The sequence below is a fragment of the Quercus robur genome, chromosome 9 (genome assembly GCF_932294415.1).
Source record: "Quercus robur chromosome 9, dhQueRobu3.1, whole genome shotgun sequence".
In the NCBI taxonomy this organism is placed as follows: Eukaryota; Viridiplantae; Streptophyta; class Magnoliopsida; order Fagales; family Fagaceae; genus Quercus; species Quercus robur.
Genome location: NC_065542.1, coordinates 53,274,726 through 53,295,670, shown reverse-complemented (window position 1 = coordinate 53,295,670; position 20,945 = coordinate 53,274,726). Strand labels below are relative to the sequence as shown.

At 35.0% G+C, this 20,945-nt stretch overlaps 1 protein-coding gene and 1 long non-coding RNA gene across 5 annotated transcripts in view; one reads left to right on the top strand and one right to left on the bottom strand.

The window, feature by feature from the left end:
• The first annotated feature begins 259 nt into the window (after positions 1 to 259).
• Positions 260 to 20,945, top strand: part of LOC126699076 (uncharacterized) — a 108,007-nt gene continuing 87,321 nt past the window's right edge. Inside the window, exons 1-12 of one of the 4 annotated variants that reach the window (XM_050396632.1) lie at positions 260 to 405; positions 514 to 739; positions 848 to 1,002; positions 4,350 to 4,464; positions 5,327 to 5,426; positions 6,667 to 6,810; positions 7,190 to 7,248; positions 9,022 to 9,089; positions 9,170 to 9,221; positions 10,752 to 10,925; positions 11,084 to 11,683; positions 12,149 to 12,510. In XM_050396632.1, the coding sequence (XP_050252589.1) occupies positions 995 to 1,002; positions 4,350 to 4,464; positions 5,327 to 5,426; positions 6,667 to 6,810; positions 7,190 to 7,248; positions 9,022 to 9,089; positions 9,170 to 9,221; positions 10,752 to 10,925; positions 11,084 to 11,683; positions 12,149 to 12,364 (1,536 nt within the window). In that variant the 5' untranslated portion in view covers positions 260 to 405; positions 514 to 739; positions 848 to 994 and the 3' untranslated portion in view covers positions 12,365 to 12,510. Of the gene's footprint in view, positions 406 to 513; positions 740 to 847; positions 1,003 to 2,318; positions 2,566 to 4,349; positions 4,465 to 5,326; positions 5,427 to 6,666; positions 6,811 to 7,189; positions 7,249 to 9,021; positions 9,090 to 9,169; positions 9,222 to 10,751; positions 10,926 to 11,083; positions 11,684 to 12,148; positions 12,511 to 20,945 lie in introns of those variants that run through there. The other 3 variants (XM_050396633.1, XM_050396630.1, XM_050396631.1) reach the window with 3 other exon arrangements.
• The window catches only part of LOC126699078 (uncharacterized), a 96,043-nt gene continuing 87,333 nt past the window's right edge, over positions 12,236 to 20,945 (bottom strand). The window contains exon 2 of the long non-coding RNA XR_007646678.1: positions 12,236 to 12,418. This is a non-coding gene — a long non-coding RNA (uncharacterized LOC126699078). The remainder of the gene's footprint in view (positions 12,419 to 20,945) is intronic.

Below are 20,945 nucleotides of genomic sequence, written 5' to 3'. Positions count from 1 at the left end.
GTGGTTTTTCAGACAATATTCACACATGCCTGGCCTCCATAATGATTTCACTTGTTTTTGGAGTTATAAGTAATCTTAAATTCCTATATTAACAAGTCTACCTCCATAAATTGCACAGTAACACCAATACCAAGAGCCTTGCAATTGCTAGTATATCATATGCGTCAAATTAGGCGTGTGACTTGAGTTTTGAGTGTTGAGTTGACTCACCGAAGGTTCAAGGAAAAGGAGACTGGTGTTCTCTATTTTGCTCTCTCTTTTAGAACCTCTTGCCTTGCCTTCAATGTGCAGCTGCCCCTGCCAAGGTTGGCTTCAACTCAGTCCAAGACTTATAACTTTTGAGCCCTGACCCTCTCTCTTTCTCTCTCACACAACAACCAACCATTTCAGTCCAACAATGAACGGGTACGCATTTCCCATTAATCAAACGTTTTATTATTATTTAATTTTCATAAAATCATTCTCTTTTGTTTTAACTGAAACTGAATTGCTTTGCTTCATATTTTGATTTAGACGCGTGACTTGAGTTTTTGAGTGTTGAGTAGACTCATCAAAGGTTCAAGGAAAAGGAGGCAGGTGTTCTCTACTTTTCTCTCTTTTAGAACCACCTATCTTGCCTTCAACGTGCAGCCTCTCCTGCCAAGGTTGGACTTCAACTCGGTCCAAGACTTTTGATTTTTGAACCCTTACTCTCTTTCTCTCACACAGCAACCAACCATTTCAGTCCAACAATGAATGGGTACGCATTTCCCATTATTCAAACATATTTTTATTATTCAATTTTCACAAAATCATTCTCTTCTGTTTTAATTGAAACTAAATTGCTTTGCTTCATATTCTGATTTAGATGCGTGACTTGAGTTTTGAGTGTTGAGTGGACTCACCGAATGTTTAAGGAAAAGGAGGCAGATGTTCTCTACTTTTCTCTCTCTTTTGAGTCCTGACTCTCTCTCTCTCTCTCTCTCACACAACAACCAGTCATTTTAGTCCTACAATGAATGGGTACGCATTTCCCATTAATCAAATATTTTTATTATTATTTAATTTTCACAAAATCATTCTCTTATGCTTTAACTGAAACTGAATTGCTTTGCTTCATATTCTGATTTAGACTAACATAGGTTACAATTCCTCAAGCGACCCTTCCATGGAAATTATTTTTGTGTTTTCTTAGCTCCAATAAAAATTTAAAAAAAAAATTAGGGAGCATTTCTGTAATATATGGTATGAAACTTTGTGTGTTGCTATGAATTTTTTTTCAAGAATTGTGACTATTGCTATAGGAAAATAAGCATGGTAGGAACCGCCATTTTATGTGTGAGAAACAATATGCTTCAAACAACAAAAACAACAAGCCTTAATCCCAAATTTTGGGGTCCCCTTTCAATATATTAGTTAGTTAGGGTTGTTTGGCCATCTTTATGTCCATTCTACTCTTTCGGAAGTCATATACTATATCTATTCCTTAATTGATAACTCATTTTTTATTATTTCTACTAATATTATTTTTGGGTCTTCTTCTAAATTTTTTTCGTTCCCTTAACTTGTACCAACTTACTCTTTTTTACTTGTGCGTCCTCTGTATATGACCAAACCATCTCAAGCAACTCTCCCTCATCTTTTCCTCAACAAGAGCTACCCTTATCTTAACATTCTCACATTAACTATTCAGGATCTAACTGTTATTGATGAAATCGGCCAACACTGAATCGATCTGATCGTTGCAGAGCACCGTAGGTGTCTAGTACGGTGGTTTGGGGCAATCTAGGCACACCTAAGATGGCCAGTGTGGCGAGTGGTGGTTATTTTGCACTCCAACGAGAAATCACACCACATCAGTATATATATACACAATAATTTAACATGTGTATATAGTTTTATGCTTTAGTTGAGAGAAGAGAACTGAGAGAAGGCAAGTTAGAGAAGCAACATAGAAAAAGATGAAAACAGCACTGTGTGAGTTAAGAAAATGTTAGAATTTATTATTATTATTATTTATTAAGGATAAAATTTAGGTACAGTATCAAAGGTGTTGTTCTTTAGGTTCCACTTTTAAGATTCAGTCATATAGCTACTTAACTAAAAAATACATTTTCATTCATTGAGAAAAAATCCAGGTGGTCGAATTTAAAAAAAGAATCTAAAAAACGGCACCTAAGTACTGTACCTAAATCTTGCCCATTTATATATACACCAAAACGACGTCATTTTGAATTTAATATTGATTTTAATATCAGTTCCAAAAATTAGATTTAAATAAAAAACAAAAAAACTCAAACAACGTCGTTTTTTCAATTTTAAAAACCTAGATTTATTTACGCACAGCCCCCTCTCTCTCGTCATCTCCCTCTCCCAGTCCCAAACTCCCAGCAAATCTCCCTCTCTCTCTCTCTCTCTCTCTCTCCCCTCAGCTTTTTCCTTCTGCTGCTTGCTGCCCTCGTACGCTACTGCTTGATGCCACCGTTCTTGAAGTTTTACCCTCTCCTCTCTCTTTGTCACGACATTCTCAGGAGTTTCCAGTGAAGGTTTTGGACTTTGGATCCACCTTACAATGTTTTGTACCAGGTTTGTTATGTATTTTTTATTTTCAATGATTTTTGTTTTATCTTTTATGGGTTTCGTTTAGTTTTTTCATTTGGGTCTTTTGTGATTTGAAATGGGACATTTTTGACGGAAAGATTGAGATTTTCTTTGTAGTTGAATTGTTTTCTTTTGTTTTGTTTTTTTTTTTTTTTTTTATAGGAATATTTGGGTTTTTCAATGATTATGATGTGGTTTTGGGATGTTAATTGCATTGTGTTTAGTTCCTGAGAAAATAGTGAAATAACCGAATTAACCGCACCGAAACCGAAATGGTGCAGCACACCTTTTGGGTACACATTTCCCATTAATCAAATTTTTTTTTTTAATGAGAAATGCTATATTCACAATATTTTCACAACCAATCTTATGTAGTAGTGGGTGTTATGAAGGTTGTTACGGGTTATTATTGGTGGGTGTAGAAAATTAATTTCAGCAGTACGTTCAAATTAGAATCAATAACAACTAACCATAATGATTTGTTGTAAAAATGTTATGGACATAAAAACTTCTCTTTTTTTATTATTTAATTTTCACAAAATCATTCTCTTCTGTTTTAACTGAAACTGAATTGCATTGCTTCATATTCTGATTTAGACTAACAAAGGTTACAATTCCTGAAGCGACCTTTCCATGGAAACTATTTTTGCGTTTTCTTAGCTCCAATTAAAAAAAAAAAAAATTTGGGGCATCTCTGTAATATGTGATATGAAACTTTGTGTGCTGCTATGACTATTGCTATAGGAAAAAAAGCATGGTAGGAACTGCCATTTTTTGCTAGGATGCACAGACACTTCATTTGGGGTACTGTGCCTGTGTTGTATCTGTGTCGTACTTAGTGTCGTAACGCATGTTATAATTTTTAAAAACTTACTTGTGTTGCTGTATCGTACTTGTACTCGTACTTTTACTCGTGTCCTTGTCCGTGCATCCTAGATTTTATGTGAGAGAAACAATATGATTTAAGACAACAAAAACAACAAGAAGCCTTTATCCCAAATTTTGGGGTCCCCTTTCAACAAATTAGTTAGTTAGGGTTGTTTGGCCATCTTTTTGTCCATTCTACTTTATCTGAAGTTATATACTCTATCCATTCCTTAATTGATAACTCATTTTTTTTTTACTTCTGCTAATATTATTTTGGTTCTTCTAAATTTTTTTTGTTCCCTTAATTTGTACCAGCTTACTTTTTTTTACCATGTGTTCTTTGTACATGACCAAACCGTCTCAAGCGATTCTCCCTCATCTTTTCATCAACAAGAGCTACCCTTATCTTGATATTCTCATATCAGCTACACCTATTTTATGAATTTGTTTCTTCTTAGCAACCCAACATTAGGTACCATACAGCATAGCTGGTCATATAGCAATCTTATAGAATTTTTCTTTTAACTTAATATGCTCCAAGAGCATTGAGTAATATTTGGAACCCTAATATGTAAGAGTTGGATTTGAAATGTTGGTTTGATTGATGTTAGAGGATCCATAGCCGACCCTTAATGGTAATGAGTGTGTATTATGTAATTAATGGAACCTTTACGCAAATTCTAACTTGACAAAGAGTCTCTCCTCATTGGATGTTTCAAAAATATAGTTCTTTCAACATATCATTGAAAACTTTCGGGAGTTTGCGTCATGGATTTTATATGTGGGTGTGGTGGATATTGTTAATGGTTTGCGTTTTCAATGTTATCTTGTATGCTTTCATGATTGCTTATGTTACAGATACCCTTTGGTTATAGCCCCTAACATATTATCTGCTTGCACAGGGTAATTGCAAGAAAGCTCTATGTGAATGTCTCTAGGTTAAAAGTTCGGAACAAGCCTTTCTGCACTGATGCAGCTACAAGAGTATCTGGTTCTAATTGTGGCCAACCTAGCCCTGTAATATTAATCTCTCCATATATATTTATGTGTGTGTGAGAACTATGAAGTCAACAATTTATTTCATGTTAACTCACTCCAGTGGAACCCAAGAATTGCTATTGTGCTTGTGTTTCCAGTGGAGACATCAAGGGTTCAATCCCCCTGTCTCCCCCAACTAATAGATTATCAAAAAAGAAAAAGGAAAAAATCCTTCAACTCAAACATATTGACCTTCTTCTATTGGGGTATCAGCATACAAATTATCAAACAATAAATCCACACATCCTAATTCTCAATCATTGAAAGTTTGTTTGTAATGAATTTAAAAAAGATCATGCCGCACACCCCCCCCCCCCCTTCTCTTCATTCACCACCAAACAAGAGTGAACTGAAGCATCCTTGTTTAACACAATTGAGAACAATTCCAGGAAAAAATCTTTTAAAAATTGAGCCCCGCACCAAATGTCATGCCAGAACCTCACTTTTATACCATTGCCACCCCCACATCGAATATAGGATGCAAATCTCCCCTAACTTGACTGGATACTTCACCAAAGACTACTCCATATGTACCTTGAACTATTGTTGTTGACTATTGACCTCAATCTTGCCTAGATTTGGATCTGACAATCCCCCCCCCCCCCCCCCCCAAACCCTCTCTTTGTGGTTGATTTTCTTCCATCCATTTGTCCATAGCCACCCAACAGGGATTGAAAGTTCAAATCTATAGCTTGTTTTCTATCTATGCTTGTGTGAATTTTTTTTTGGACACTTTTACTGTTTCATTGTTTTCATTTCTGCAATATAATTATTGCTTCTTAAAGAGTTCTAAATATATCAAGTCTGACATTGATTTTAATTAATTTGCTTGAAAAATTAGGAGCACAAGGAGACACATGATCTCTCTAATAACATTCAGCATTATGATATTGCTATTGTTGGAGGAGGCATGGTCGGCATGGCTCTAGCTTGTTCCTTGGGTATGTGATGTTTTGTGTTTACTTAATTAACTGTATCCTATGTTGGAGGGGCAGGTTGTTTGACTAAACCTGATTGAATTCTTGTTACACAATATGACATCTTGTTCTGTTTTAGTCATAAGCCTAGTAATATTTTCCTACCTGTAGTTTCTTTTTATTTTCTACTAGGGATTAAGAGTGATGTCCACAAGCGGATTCCGACCAAGTCAATTAATTTCCTATTGATTGCTTAACACATTATGCCACTGTTATTAATTCATTGGTTATCTGATCTCCTGGGAGGTTTTAGAGCCTGTTTGGCCAACAAAATTTGGTCACTTAATTTCCACCACTCATCACTCATCACTCAATTTTTCACATCCGTTTGCCTTCATCACTCAGTTTTCATCACTCACTATTTTTCACACTATTTGGAGGGCCCACGCCTGTCATGCTGCAGCTTTTTTTTTTTCCACTAGCAGCTTCTTCTTTTTTTTTTTTCCCTCCTGGGTTGGCTGTTCGGCCTGGTTTTTTTTTTTTTTTTTTTCCACTAAGTTTGGTGAGTCTAGGTACTAAAGAGGAAAAAAAAAAAAAAAAAAAAAAAAACCCAGACCGAACAGCCAACCCAGGAGGAAAAAAAAAAAGAAGAAGAAACCAGACCGCCAACCCAAAGAAGAAAGAAAAAAAAAAGTCAAAGGTCAAAAGTTGCGGTTGAGTACTGTTTGTGGGTCCCCTATGTGTGTTTAATTACAATATTGCCATTGAGTTATGAGTTATGGAAACTGAAAACACAAAAATGTGTTTTCAGTTTCCATAACTCATAACTCAAAAATCAGAGAATTAAGTGATGGAAACAGAGTTATGAAAACAGAGTTATCGTTTGCCAAACAACCTTTTTGCTATGGGTCCCACCATTTTTGAGTTATGAGTTATGGAAACTGAGAATTGAGTTATAGAAATTGTGAATCCAAACGGCCCCTTAGTCTCTCTCAAACACCACCAGACCTTCATTACCTAATTCCCTTGTGGAAAATATGCTCAATTTATGCCAGTGAAACCATGTTGATTCCTCAATATCTAAATGCAGAACAATGTTTTGGATAAAATTTCATCATGAATTTGAGCACTGTAATGTCTTGTACTGTTACATATTCTTTCATTTATTAAATAGATTTGGTTTGGGCTGGAGGATATAGAATATTGCCATTTCCATCAGTTGCCTTAAAATTTCAAAACCATCACCTTCTATGTGTGTTTGCAGCAAGCATGCCATTGACAAAGCACCTGAATGTTGCCATCATTGATAGCAATCCTGCATTGGGGAGTAGACCCTACCTCAACAAAGAAGACCCCCCTGATTCAAGGGTCAGTACAGTGACACCTGCTACTATATCTTTTTTCAAAGGTATCAACTTCGATATTTTTGTCATTCTCAATCATGTTCTGGCCACCCTCTTTTTCTCTTAATCCTCTCAAAGTCGCCATGGGTACTCTTATGGGGAAGTACTTATGTATGCTTCAACACCCTTCCCTATGGAATATAGATGCTGTTGGGCAGTTTTTTCTTTTTCGTTTTCAATTATTGTAATGGATTTGATATGGATTTAAAAAAAAAAGAGATGGAATTGATATGGTGGTATATCTGTTTTACTGTTTGAAATGGCCCTGCTTTAGAGCATGTTGAAATCATCACCATAGCTGAAAGCAATGCTTCTTTTGAAGAAGACAGAAACACATGTTTTGCATAGTTTTAAACTTAGAATAACAACATTTGTACTTTGTAGATGTTGGTGCTTGGCAATACGTTGAACATCATCGACATGCATATTTTGATAAAATGCAGGTAATCATTGCTACTTTGTATTTTGTTGTGGCAATGTTTGATTCACTTCAATTTTTTTTTTTTTTTTGTTTGTTTTGATAGTTGATTTCCTTTTAATTGCTCAATGTAAAATGATGTACTAAAATACCTTAACTATAAACTGGATGCGTTGATCTGACTCGTTCAATTGTTCACCATTTTCTGTGTCACTGACATGTTCAGTTGTCTTGTCTCACTTTGTTCCTATGTATGCTGACTCATTGATGTTTTCCATTACATGCATGTTAGATTTTTTTTTTTTTTAATTATAAAATTTGGATCTTAAAAAAGAATGGATCATTAATATATTTACCAAGATAATTAAAGACATGTTCATTGGAGCCATAACTTACATTCCTAATATATAATTGCTGACATAGATTAGAAAATGAAGTTTAAGTTAGAATTAGGAATGGTGCATTCTCTGAAGCTAGTGTTAGCCAAACTTTATCTATCATTCTTAAAGGTTTTGGGGGTTGAGACTGAAAGTATAAGCGAATGCATGCAGGTTAGAGACTAATAACAGTCACAAGTTTTTTTCATTGATAGGGCAGGTGAGTATCAATTAGGTCATGTTCAGGAGGAGAACTGAACATTCTCTGATCAACTGTGAACTAATAGCAAGTGAAGGTGAGATAACCAGTAGTTGGAAGAGGGATAAAGATTTAATTTTATTTGTGTTAGTAGGAAGGAGCTTTGAATCAGCAGATTTTGAAAAAAGACCAAGAACTCCCAAAGAGTTTCATGAGGTGGAATACAAGGTTTATCTATTCTTAATGCTCCCAAAGATGATTCATGAATTGAAGCAAGTGTTATGTGCCAGATTCATGATCCTTCAACGTTTTAAAACTCAATGTTGAGTTTTCTCCAACCAGGGGAGTATAATGTGGGAGTCCAACCAAAATTATATTAAAATTTATATTTTTGTATTTATCTCATGCAAGATTGGATTATTTTGAACTTTTAGATTTGAGTTTAGATAGCGATTATATTTTAGACGGATTAGCATTTGAGTTCAGTTAGAATTATCTTTCATTAGTTTTTATCTTTTATCTCTTTATTTCCTGAAAGCTCTAGCTCTATATAAGCTCCTGGTTTATTTGTATTTGGAAGACGGTTGATTAATGAAATTTCAGATTGGAGTTTTTCCAATATGTTGGGTGCTAATTCCTGATACCTAGGTGCTGATGCCTAAGTTTCTTGCTTGGTGCTGATTCCAGGCTTCTTGTTTTTTTTTTTTTTTTTTTTTTTCCTTGATTGTCCCACATCAACTCCTTACTTGCCAAGGAGCTGAAGTGGGGAATTTTTACATTTGATTCCTTTTCATCATTTAGGAATTATAAGTGTCTATTTGGCATGTTGTGCAGCTGGTGTTACTCTCGTCTGTGCCCTGCAATTGCTTTTATTATTGCATTCTTTTGCTTAGAATATAATCATATTTTCTTTTACTTGAATAATCTGCTACATTTCTTTGTAGGGTCATGCTAATGGGTGCCCTTAGAGTAATGGTTAACAATCCATTTTAGGAAAGTTTTGACACCACTTTTATGGGAAATGGAAAAAATTGTCAAAATATTAATTACTTTTTTTTTTCTTTTCACATAAAAAATTTCTTTCAATGGATTATTAACCATTGCCCTAAGGGCATCTGTTAGTATTTCCTTTCTTTGTAACATATCCTCTCTCCCAGTGGCCCACTATGTTTTGAAATAAGACTGGTAATGTTTTCTTCTATATTTTCATAATTTTCTGTAGGTCTGGGATTATACTGGCTTAGGATACACAAGATACAATGCACAGGATATAAATAAAGAAGTTCTAGGGTAAGCATACGCATAGGAAGAAGAAAAATATCATTTTTGTAATCTTCTAGTTTTTAATGGCAAATGACTTTGTGCTACAGGTGTGTAGTCGAGAATAAGGTTCTTCATGGTTCCCTGCTGTCATGTATAGAGGTACATATTTTTATTGTTAATTTGTCATAAATTCAGTGTAAACCTCTTGTATTTTAAGTTCTGTTATGGAGAAGTTCTTCCTTTCATTACATTCTTTCTTTTCCTGATGAAAAATATTCCTTGTCCAATATTGGATCACTAAGTATATAGACTTGGCTGAATGGTGTGCGTAATATTTTTCTTAATGTAGTGAAATGGTGGAGTTTTCATCTCCTTTTATGAACTATGGTTGTCATCTGTGCTTGATTCTCAGAGTTTTGTTATTGTATTTTTGTGTGTTGGATGGCTTTTGTGTTTTTTACTTATGGTTTTAATGATGTATCCAGGGCTCTGTGAGCACTATTGGATAGCATTCTTACCATTATAATAGGTATAGCAATATAAGAATGAATTTTCTTTTATTATACTTTAAGTGGGATTTGATTATCAGGAATTTTCTTTCTTCATATAAGGTCATTTGTACCTCTTCTTCATATATATATATATATATATATAGAGAGAGAGAGAGAGAGAGAGTTGTTAATATTGACATAATCAGGTTTATAATACTGTGTTATATAACAAAGAAAAAGTGAGTGAACCCAACCCTAAGGGGTACCACAATCCGGTAGGATCACTCCTCATAAAGCAGAGGTCCTTAGTTTGAAAGGTTCTGGAATCATGAAGCCAATTTTATTTTATTTTTATTTCATTTCAGTATTCAATTTTATTTTATTTTAGGTCTTATTATTTAAATAGGTTATTAGCATTTTATTTAATTTCTTAGAGTCAAGGCTATTTTTGTAATTCAACAATTGGGTTTTCCCAAGTCAATCAGGATTAGGGATAAGTCCTAATAGACCATCTAAGAATACTATTGTACTCTAATGGAGACTGTTTATGGTTTCCTTGAGTAATAAAATTTACTATTGGAAATTTTCCTTAAATAGTTTGGTGCTGATTTCAGGAAATCCTAAGTGTTGATTCCTAGGCTATTTATTTATTTATTTTATGTTCTTCAATCAGTGTTGCATCATTTTTAGTTTTGTATCTCTCTTTTCCCCTCCCGTGGGAGCAAACTTGAACATATATATATATATAAAAGAAAAGAAAAGAGAGGGAAAACAGAAAAAGGAGGAAACCTTGGTGATGCAGTTGTAGGCCCTTCTAGTTTCCAGTATGATGGATATTATCCCCCTGATGGGTTGATAATGAGATTTAAACTTATTTTTTAGAAGTCAGATTTCTTTAAAAAAGCTCAAATGGCAGATGTACACAGGGTGTGTACTGTAAGGTACAGCAAAATTAAACACTGAAAGTACATCGACCAAATAACATGATTTAAATTTTTTCCCTAGCACAGCTATTTTCTTTGAATGTGGTGGCAACCTGGTCATTCATTATATATAGTTATTCTTATTCCTTGAGGTCTCATCAATATATAATATTTTGCCAATTTCAATGTGCCTTATCTTGTGCAATGTAATTTTCATTTACTTGCTGTAAATTATGATACTTTTTGCAACTAAGAAAATTGAAACTTTTCTATAGAATACAGATTTCCAGAAGACAATCTATCTTTCCAAGTTATCTTCAATGACTCTACCTCCGAGCCCTTCATCCTTGGGGATGGACAGCACATCATCAAGGCTGCCATTGTCTTCTCAGAGGCATTTAGCAAAGCTGGAACTGAGTGATGGCAATAGTCTATATACAAAGTTGGTGGTAATTTTCACTTGTATGTAAATGAAGTTGCATTGCCATTTGATGAATAGTAGGATGAATAATTGCCCGTTTTATTCAGTGGGTAAGATCTGTTTGATAACATATGTCACTGATAATAATTGGTTACAAGTATTCAAATTTGTTGACATTTATTGCAGGTTGGAGCGGATGGTGGCAAGTCCCGTGTCAGGGAGTTAGCAGGATTCAAGACAACCGGATGGAACTACTCACAGAATGCAATCATATGTACAGTGGAACATACTGTTGAAAACGGATGTGCATGGCAACGGTTTCTACCTGCTGGTCCAATTGCACTTTTGCCAATGGGTGATAATTTTAGCAATATTGTGTGGACTATGAACCCAAAAGAGTCAACAAACCGTAAATTAATGAATGAGGATGAATTTGTGAAAGATGTAAATAATGCTCTGGATTATGGATATGGTCCTCATCCTACGTCAAGCTTGTTTGGAAGCGGAGAAATGTTTTCTTGGCCTAGAGCAGGTGTGACATTATCAGCTAATGATTGTTTTGAAGTTCCACCAAAAGTGGTTAAGTTGGCATCTGAAAGAATGGTGTTTCCGTTGTCCTTAAGGCATGCCAGTGACTATGTGTCAAAGCATGTTGTTCTGATTGGAGATGCTGCACACACTGTTCATCCTCTGGCTGGTCAAGGAGTTAATATGGGTTTTGGAGATGCATTTGCCCTTTCTAGGGTCATTGCTGAGGGTATAGCTGTAGGCTCTGACATTGGAGAGGTATGTGTTTTTGCAAAAAATTTCTTATTCTGCAAAGAGGTCTTTTGAATTTCATTGTTGAATTTTGCCTTATTTTAGGATGCAAGGACCTTTAATCTAGTATCTCACTTGTTTTAGGTGAAGACATAAAGCTAGAGTGCTAGACAAATGGACCCAGGGAAATATTTATTTATTATTTTATTTTCTTGTAGTTATAATAGAGGGGAGATTTGAACCTAGACATCTTTGTTGGAAATACTAGGTGGTGCCACTTGAGTTACAAGGCTCTTGGCGGACTGATGGATATATCTGAACATGTTTACCAATTAATTGTCCCAAGTCCTAACCACATCGGAATATAGGCAATTTTGGCTAGAGAAGTGTCTCAAAACTTGATTAGAGCTATTTGGTTGCCCTGATGATGTAATTGTAATAAATTATTATCTCTATAACCACATGATGTGTGCATTGATTCAACTTTCGCAGGTAACAGTGTTAAAGAAATATGAAGCCGAGAGAAAACCAGCAAATATTATGATGATGGGGATCCTGGATGGTTTTCAGAAGGCATACTCTGTCGATTTTGGACCCCTAAATATACTACGAGCTGCAGCATTGCATGGAGCGCACTTCATATCACCTCTTAAAAGAAGTATTATTTCTTATGCATCAGGGGAACAGAAACTGCCACTATTCACATGAGAAACACTCTAAATTATTCTTACCAGAGGATATAAATGGACTGGATTTTTGCACCTCATGTAGCAATGAATAATTTTTTTTATTTCATCAGTCTTGTACAGGAACGAATTTTTTAATATCATCAAATGTTGAATTTCCTGTTTCAATGACTAGCGGGGGTTGCGCTGGTGGCTGCATCAAATTGCAAATTTTTAGTTTTTACATAAGAACAAACAGCTTATTTGTTTTTATAAACTGTTGCTTTATCACTTCTTCTTGATAAGTATATAATTTTGATATATATATAAATATATATATATATATTTTTTTTTTTTCCCTTTGAGAAATGATTTTTTATTCTTTATTCATGTGGAATCTAAAAAAATTAAAATTTAAAATCTTCATTCACGTCAGTTCATCCCCCCCCCCCCCCCCCCCCCCCCAAAAAAAAAAAAAGATAAGTCTTTTGATGTTATTTTTTTGTTTTTGCTTTTATTTTTAAAGCAAAAAAGGTTTTGTAAGTTCCCCACATCATCTTTTGTTTTAAGAAATTGCTTGAATCGAGATGAGCAGAAATGATCTGTGATGGCGGAAGAGCGGTAGTTATCAACTTTTACTCTACTGTTTACAAGATTTTATATATGAATAAGTTGCATTACAATAATAATTCTAATGTAAAATTATCATGTAATAAATTATATTTCTAACGTCTAAAGATGAGGTTGGTAACGGGGAGCAAATGAATTGGAGCAAAGGTGGACAAAGAGTTAGGTTTTAAACAATGGATAGACAAAGTGCAAATGGACCAAATCACATGTGAGTTTATTGTAATTTGCTCCCTTTTGTTTTTTTAATCATTTAGGTTATACATTATGGATTTCTACTCCATTTTTACCATTAGACCGTGCTCAAAAAGTCATCAGTGTTAAGCAGCTACTCACATAGAAGAAAAGTCTATAGTGGGGAACACTTTAGTCAAAATTCAGATCGTTTTTCTACAATAATGTAATGAAAATCCATTGCTGCACTAGTACACTCCACTTTATGGCACATGCATATGAAATTTACACTTGTAAACCTTTCCAGTTTCTAGTCTTTTTAAACACAAAAACAAAAAACTAGTCGAGGACTTGAGGTTTTGTTTTTTGACCAGAACAAAGGCTGAGCTCATGGCATGCGACATTGCATGACTTTCAAATTTCAAAGGTATCATATCAAAGCGCAATTGTGAAATTGCATAAGCAACCACTCCTTTGTAGATTATAAAAGTGTTCGGTTGCGGCCTCACTTGCACCCCTGACTCGACCCGAGTCACCCACTGATAGTCCCGAAAATATACTCGTCCACCTAGTAGGAATGATGGACGAGGACAACCCCGAGAATAGCCCAGTCTTCGGGAAACTACATGGCCAAGACTAGACCATCGTCCCTCAATCACGACGAAGCGTTACAAGGATAATAATGAACTTCCGTACCGTTGGAAATATATCTACCCATTTGGGGAAAATTACACTTTACCACCCTAAACTATACCCTAGATTACACTTTGCACCCTAAACTATTCGAATGCACATTTTGCACCCTAAACTATTATATTTGTTACACTTTGCACCCTGACGTTAATTTTACTATTATGTTGGATGGAAATCTTGAGCACATGACTTGCACATGTGTATTACTTAAGTGGCACAAAGTCAAAAGACCAAAACCCCCTCTTTTCAATTAATTAAAAACAAAAATTTATTTCTTTATTTTTTACCTAGCTCTCTCTCTCTCCAATCAAAATTTGTGAAACCCTAAATCCCCAAAACAAAATTATCAATGGCACCACCACCACTCCACCATCAAGTGAGCATTTGAAATTATGTCTTTCCATTGAATATTATAATTAAGTTCAAGGTAAGTCTGCACTCCTTTTTGCAGTAAGTGGCTATCAAAAAGCTGATATATGGCTTACAAGTTAATATTAATTAAAGATCCAGTGCCATAAAATTGGCAGCCTCGTGGAATTGGCAAAGCCACATATTAACTATTAAGGAAAAGGTTGTTTTTCACTTTCCCTCAGGGACATGTTCAGTGGCTCTTGTAAAGACCATTTAACCATTTATATTCAAGAGGTCAAGTTGGCCATTCGTTGCAGTGGTGGTCCTAGTGGAGCAGTAGTGGTGCCATTGATGATTTGATTTGGGAAGAGGAGTTGCTACGCACGCACAAGAGAGGGAAAGAGAGAGTTGGGTAAAAAAATAAAGAAATAACTTTTTGTTTTTAATTAATTGGAAAGAGGGGGTTTTGGTCTTTTGACTTTGTGCCACTTAAGCAATACACATGTGCAAGTCATGTGCTCAAGATTTCCATCCAACATAACAATAAAATTAACATCGGGCTGCAAAGTGTAACAAATGTAATAGTTTAGGGTGCAAAGTGTGCATTCGAATAGTTTAGGGTGCAAAGTGTAATCCGGAGTATAGTTTAGGGTGGTAAAGTGTAATTTTCCCACCCATTTGACACCCTGCATGGACGTTACAGATTCGGCAATAATATCACCATTAAGGCAAAACCAACGACTGGAATGAAGAAGAAAATGCCTATATATATCCATTGACAAGACCCGAAAGGGAGGTACAAAAAATTTTCCAACACATCTACATCACTTTCTGAATACTTCTTTTCACCTCTAGCTATTCTAACTTTGGCATCGGAGGCCCTGTGGCAGGCGCCACACCGGTGACCACGCTCTTTCTTTTCACAATTTGCCTTGTCGCAGGATCAAGATTAGCTGTGGATGACTCCTCTCTGGACGAACATTTCTATGGATGATTTGAGCATCATCACCCACCTTGTTCTCGACACAGTTGGCTACTGAGGTACACTTAGCCTACTCGTTTCTCAACTTTCCTAACTCACTTACCTCGACCTCTCTGATAAGTCTTTCTTTGGCCCTATACCTTCTTCCATTTCCTCTCTTTCAAACCTCCAAACCCTCTCTCTCCAATCCAACTCATTCTCTGGCTCAGTCGTTGTATCTATTACCAACCTTAAATCTCTTGACTCATTGGACCTTTCTCACAATTCTCTAACTGGGTTTCTTCCAAACTCAATCAACTAGTTTTCGAATTTGAGATGACTTGATTTGAGTTACAACAAACTCACTAGGTCACTTCCTAAACTCCCACCAAACTTGCTTGAACTTCTTTATCTAGGTATCTCTCAAACTCATCTTTTGATAGGTTGACTATCAATTGGAAGTGGAGGAACTTAGCAAAAACTCACTAATTCACAGGGACACTACAAGCTTGGTTTTTTCTCTTGTCGTCACTTCAACAAGTTGACTTAGCCAATAACAGCTTGACACGTGTTGAGGTTTGGAGGCCCATTGGTGGCAACAGTAACCTCATGGCCGTTGATTTGGGATTCAACGACATTGATGGGTAATTGACTGTGAATTTCACTAGCTATCCTCTGTTAGTGTCTCTAAAGAATGAGTTCCGTCAAAGCTAAACTAACCACGCAGTGCCACGTGGTGGCCGTGCCTTATCCCGGTTGCGGCTACATCAACCCCATGATGAACCTTTGTAAAACACTTGCTTCGAAAAACAGTAATATCCTCGTCACCTTTGTTGTCACCGAAGAACGGCTCGGTTTCATCAACTCCAATCCTAAGCCCATTAACATTCGCTTCAGCACCATACCTAATGTTATCCCATCAAAGCTAGGCCGTGCCGTTGATGTTAACTCCTTTGTTCAAGCTACCATGACAAAGTTGGAAGTGTTGGGTCCCAAATAATAATATCACAAATATTAGCAATCCAAAATAGCAATTACACATGAACACAAAACTTACGTGGAAAACCCTTCTCTTTGAAGGGAAAAAAACCACAGTACAAACTCCGAATAATTTCACTATTATCAAATCAATTACAATAATTCTTGTGTACGTCTCATGGCTAAAGAAAAATCTCTCTTATTCTTCTTTGCTCTCACACACACACACACTAATTATCTCTTTCAAAGGTAGCAACACTTTGCTCTCTCCTCCTTGGCTATCTTCTCGAAGGCGGCAACCCTTTGCTCTCTCCACCTTTGCTATCTTCTTGAAGGCGACAATACCTTGCACTCTCCTTCCTCTTGCGTTCCTCCCAAGCGAAAATCTCTTTTCTCTCTCTTGGTTTCACGCTTTATTTTCCCTCTCTCCATAGGGAGAACTCTTGGGCCAAAGCCATCAAATTCTTTGTAGTATTGTCTATTTATAAGACCCTTTTGCTATTTCCTCTTGGACTAGGAATACATTACCTCTTTAACAAGGAATCTATTCTCTCTTGGATTAGAAATACATTACCTATTTAACAAAGAATATTCACACCAAGGAGTAGTCTTTCTTTCTACAACAAGGAAACCCAAATTAATTTTTCCTTCTTCAATTAGGAAACCTAATTGACTTTCCAAGTCACAATTGGAATTTAAGGCAATTTTCCAACAGGAAGCTCCATTTGTGCAGCTCCTTGATTAGCTTGAGCCTCCGGTTACAGTTATCTTGGCTGATACTTTTCTTTTCTAGGTAGTTGGAGTTGGGAACCAAAGGAATATTTTGGTGGCATCGTTTTGGCCTATGTCGCGGTCCATGTTCACCATCATCCAACATGTAGATCTTTTAGTCCAAAACGGTCATTTCCCATCTGAATCAAGTGAGTACAAATTCTTTTTGCCCATCTCTTCTTCTTCTTCTTCTTCTTCTTCTACTTTTTTAATATGTGACTAGATCACTAGAAAAGAAAAATAAAAGAATTCCCGGTGGTGAGATTTCCACTAGATCTGGTTGAGATCTCACTAGATTCGGTGAGATCTCCCCAAATTTGGTATATATCCTGTTGGATCTAAACTATTTTGACAAAAAACTAGTTGGAAAAGGCTTGCATTGCTTGATTTTGGTAAGTTTTATGGTTGGGTTGATTGAGGAGGGTTTTAGAGGAGAGAACTTGCCAACCGACTTGTCCGAGTCGGTTTTTGGGATTTGTAACTAGCCACCAACCGTCGGAGCTCTTGGATTTGTCACGGGTGGGTTGGTTTCGGTCGGGTTTAGTCGGTTGGGTCAAGTTCGGGTCGGGGTGGACACCCCCAATTGGTCATATAAGATTTTCTATTGAAAATGTTTGCATACAGGGCCTCATATAAAGGCCAAAAGAGTAGTGGTTCTTGGAACCAAACCAAGTAGTGACTCTAATTTTCATCCTTACACTTAAGTGGTATATTCTTAGACACGTGTATGATCAGAGGCGGAACTAAGATTATTATTAATTTTTTTTTGGGTGACGCTAAACTATCATATTGATTAGCAATGCAAGAAAAGAACTAAATACATATCTTCATGCATTAGTTTATTCGAATTAACTTGAAAATACTTATACTAGTGCAAGATTTTTGTTAGAAACTTTTAATCAGTACAATTCCTAAACTCTACATTTTGAAACACAGAACGATCTAACTCATCTAGATTGACCTATCTCTCACCCCAAATAGACCTATACCTAACCAAGGAATCAAATTTTTGAAAAACATGAAACCTAGTATAGTTAAAGACCTCAAATGGTTCAGAAGAGGACCCAAAGACTCTTTTGGCTTTGGATTTAAACTTCCTAGCATTGTTAGGAGCCATTACTAAGATCTAAAGAGAGAGGAAACACAAAACAAAACACAAAACCAAGGGTAGATTGCAATAGAGAGAGATTAAACACAGTATATATGCAATCTTCAAAATCTACATGATGCATAGGCATAAGTGATGCATGAACTAATGCATTAAAATGTTCAAGTTTCTCATAATTTTGAAAAAACTAACCCAAATTCAAGTTTTATGAAAAATCCCCAATTTTTGAAAAACTAAAACCCTAATTTTTCAAAAACACACAAATTGAGTAATTGACCATCACAATAGGTATAAAACGTGTTATAAACAATCAATCAATCAACAACAATGGTCAATTTTAGCCAATTTTATCCAATTGAACGTAATCTCCAATATCCTCAAGAACACATGAACCCTAATTTCGAAAATTTTCATAAATCATGAAATTTTTTTATTTAAAGCATAGAAATCATGTAAACAACATGCATACACAAAAACACATTAACCATTCCAAAATCAAAAACACCAAAAATCATCAAAAACCCCAAATTCTTTGAGTTCAAAATTTTTGAAGAAAATGACAAATTTATGCATGAATGTATGTAATTTGAATGAAAAGAAAGGGTAAAAGAGTCTTACTTGATATGAGAGAGAAAACCTTTGAAGCTTTGACTTGGAAAAAGAATAAAAAAAAAGAATTTCTAATAAAAGGGATCAAGAGCAATTGAAGAGAATTGGTGAAAAAGGACAAAACTGATCTGTCAAACCCTTAAAAAATTAGAAAAATTCGAATTTTGATAGATCGAGAGGAATCGAGCAACAATCGAAAAGACAGTTAAACAGATTTTGACTGATCGAGCAGGAATCGAACAAGAGTCGAAAGAGGCAATGAGTTTTGGCCTAAAAATTCAACTTTTTCAATTGGTCGAGAATCAGGTTCAATTGATTGAAAACTTGAAAAACTAGAATTTTGAAAAACTTGAAATTTTTTTTCGAAAAAACAACTGAAAACCAATTTTCATGATATGAAATGCATAAAAATGATTCCAGAAGTTTTTGAAAACATATTTCACTCAAGTTTTTAGAAATTTTCTCTTTAAATTCTACCCAACCCAAAGAAAATGTATTAAACGTCACACAATGAGTAATTTCAGATGGCCATATTACTTAGCACACAATCATATGTATTAAGTTTAGCATAGATTTGCATGTAGTGTGTGCAACTAGTAAGTGTACAAAGTACAGAAAATATGGTATGTAGATAGTAATCAAACAAATTTTCTACATCATCAATCACATTGGTTTGAAAGTGACTATCACCTAAAGAGTTACAACATATAACTCTCACATCTCTTAGAAAACACGTTTGCAATCATGAAAAAGCATTTTTTTTCCCTTTTGAGCACAATCAAAGATATCATGTATGGGCATATAGGAGATAGAAAAGAAAATATCCTTGTTACATATATATTTTTTAATTCTTTTTCAACACCTCATTTTATCTTGTTGTGCAAGTGTTACACCTTACCAAGTACATGTTTTATAATTTGCACACAAGTGTTCATAATTGGCGAGTAACAGTGGTGAGATGATTATTTATGCATTTCTCCTATGATTTTCTAGTTCTTACAATCAAAAAATGTGACATCAAAATCAAGATCATTTGTTCAAAGACTGTAAGCAACTCACACAATTAAGCACTAAATAGCACAAATTAGCAAAGTGCAAAAAGTAACTCATCAAAGCTAAACAAGGTACACATACATGAAATGTAAATTTTATTGGCCAACCTTAATTACACATTTAGTGTTGTGCAATACCAAAAAAAAAAAAAAAAATTGTGTTTTTATGTTATGATCAAAAATCAAAAAGCACACATTATGCTAGATAAATAAAATGCAAATGCAATGCATGAAAACATTTAATGCTCAACTAAGCTATAAAGAGTACACAAACAAGAAATATAAATTTCTTAATTAACTCATGAGTACATGTACAAACTAGTATATACTCATACAAAATTAGAAATAGCTCATGCACTCAGTTATGCAACACACACTTTCTATGTTTTTCCACAATATCAAGCATGTTCTAAATCAAGAGAGATATTATAATTCATCTAATACACCCCAAGAAAAATAAAACATGACACAAAATAAAATATTTTTGTCATTTTAAAACAAATAAAACAAAAAAACCAACAATCTAAACATGCTTTAAAACAAAAAAAAAACTACTAAACCCTAAGCTACCTAAACACATTAAAACATAAACAAAGTAAGAAAATTAATAGAAAACAAAATTAAACAAGGAAATGAAAAGAAAAGGGTTCGAACTCATTACCTCCAACAAGAAGCTTTTCAAGCTTGATTTTCACCGTTCCCCTCAGTTAATCTATTCACAATCAAATACAAAAGTAATTAGTAATCTTAAAACTTGAAGATCAAGGTCAAAAAAGGCTCAATCAGAAAATATTTACTTGAGGATATTTTGTGAGAATCTCCCTCTTTGATTCACTATTTCTAGTTGAAAAATGGAGGTTTGGAACGGTTCCCAAAAAATGTGGGATTCATTCCAAACCTTAACTTTAATGCAGAAAAACTTTTCTTTTATAACTTCTGGAACCCTAGCTGCATATGCATACATCAAACCTGCGTACACATACGCATGTATACGTACGTAGCCCTAGGGTTTCCGTGGCCTTTATTTTCCAAAAATAGTTTTATTTTATTCATAAAAGAGTTATATTTTTCATAAAAACCTTCCTCAAGTCAATTTATAATTTGATTGGGCCCTGAACCAATATTGGGCTTTAGAATTTTACCATCATTGGGGAATGAGGGCTCGAGTCTTAAGGAGTACAAAATGCAGTGTCTACAAATGAGATCTTCTTAAACTCCTCATTAGTCACAACACTAAACGGGGCATTCAATGCTTTACTATTGAAATTTGCAGCTTTGATCTTGTCATCATCCCAAGACG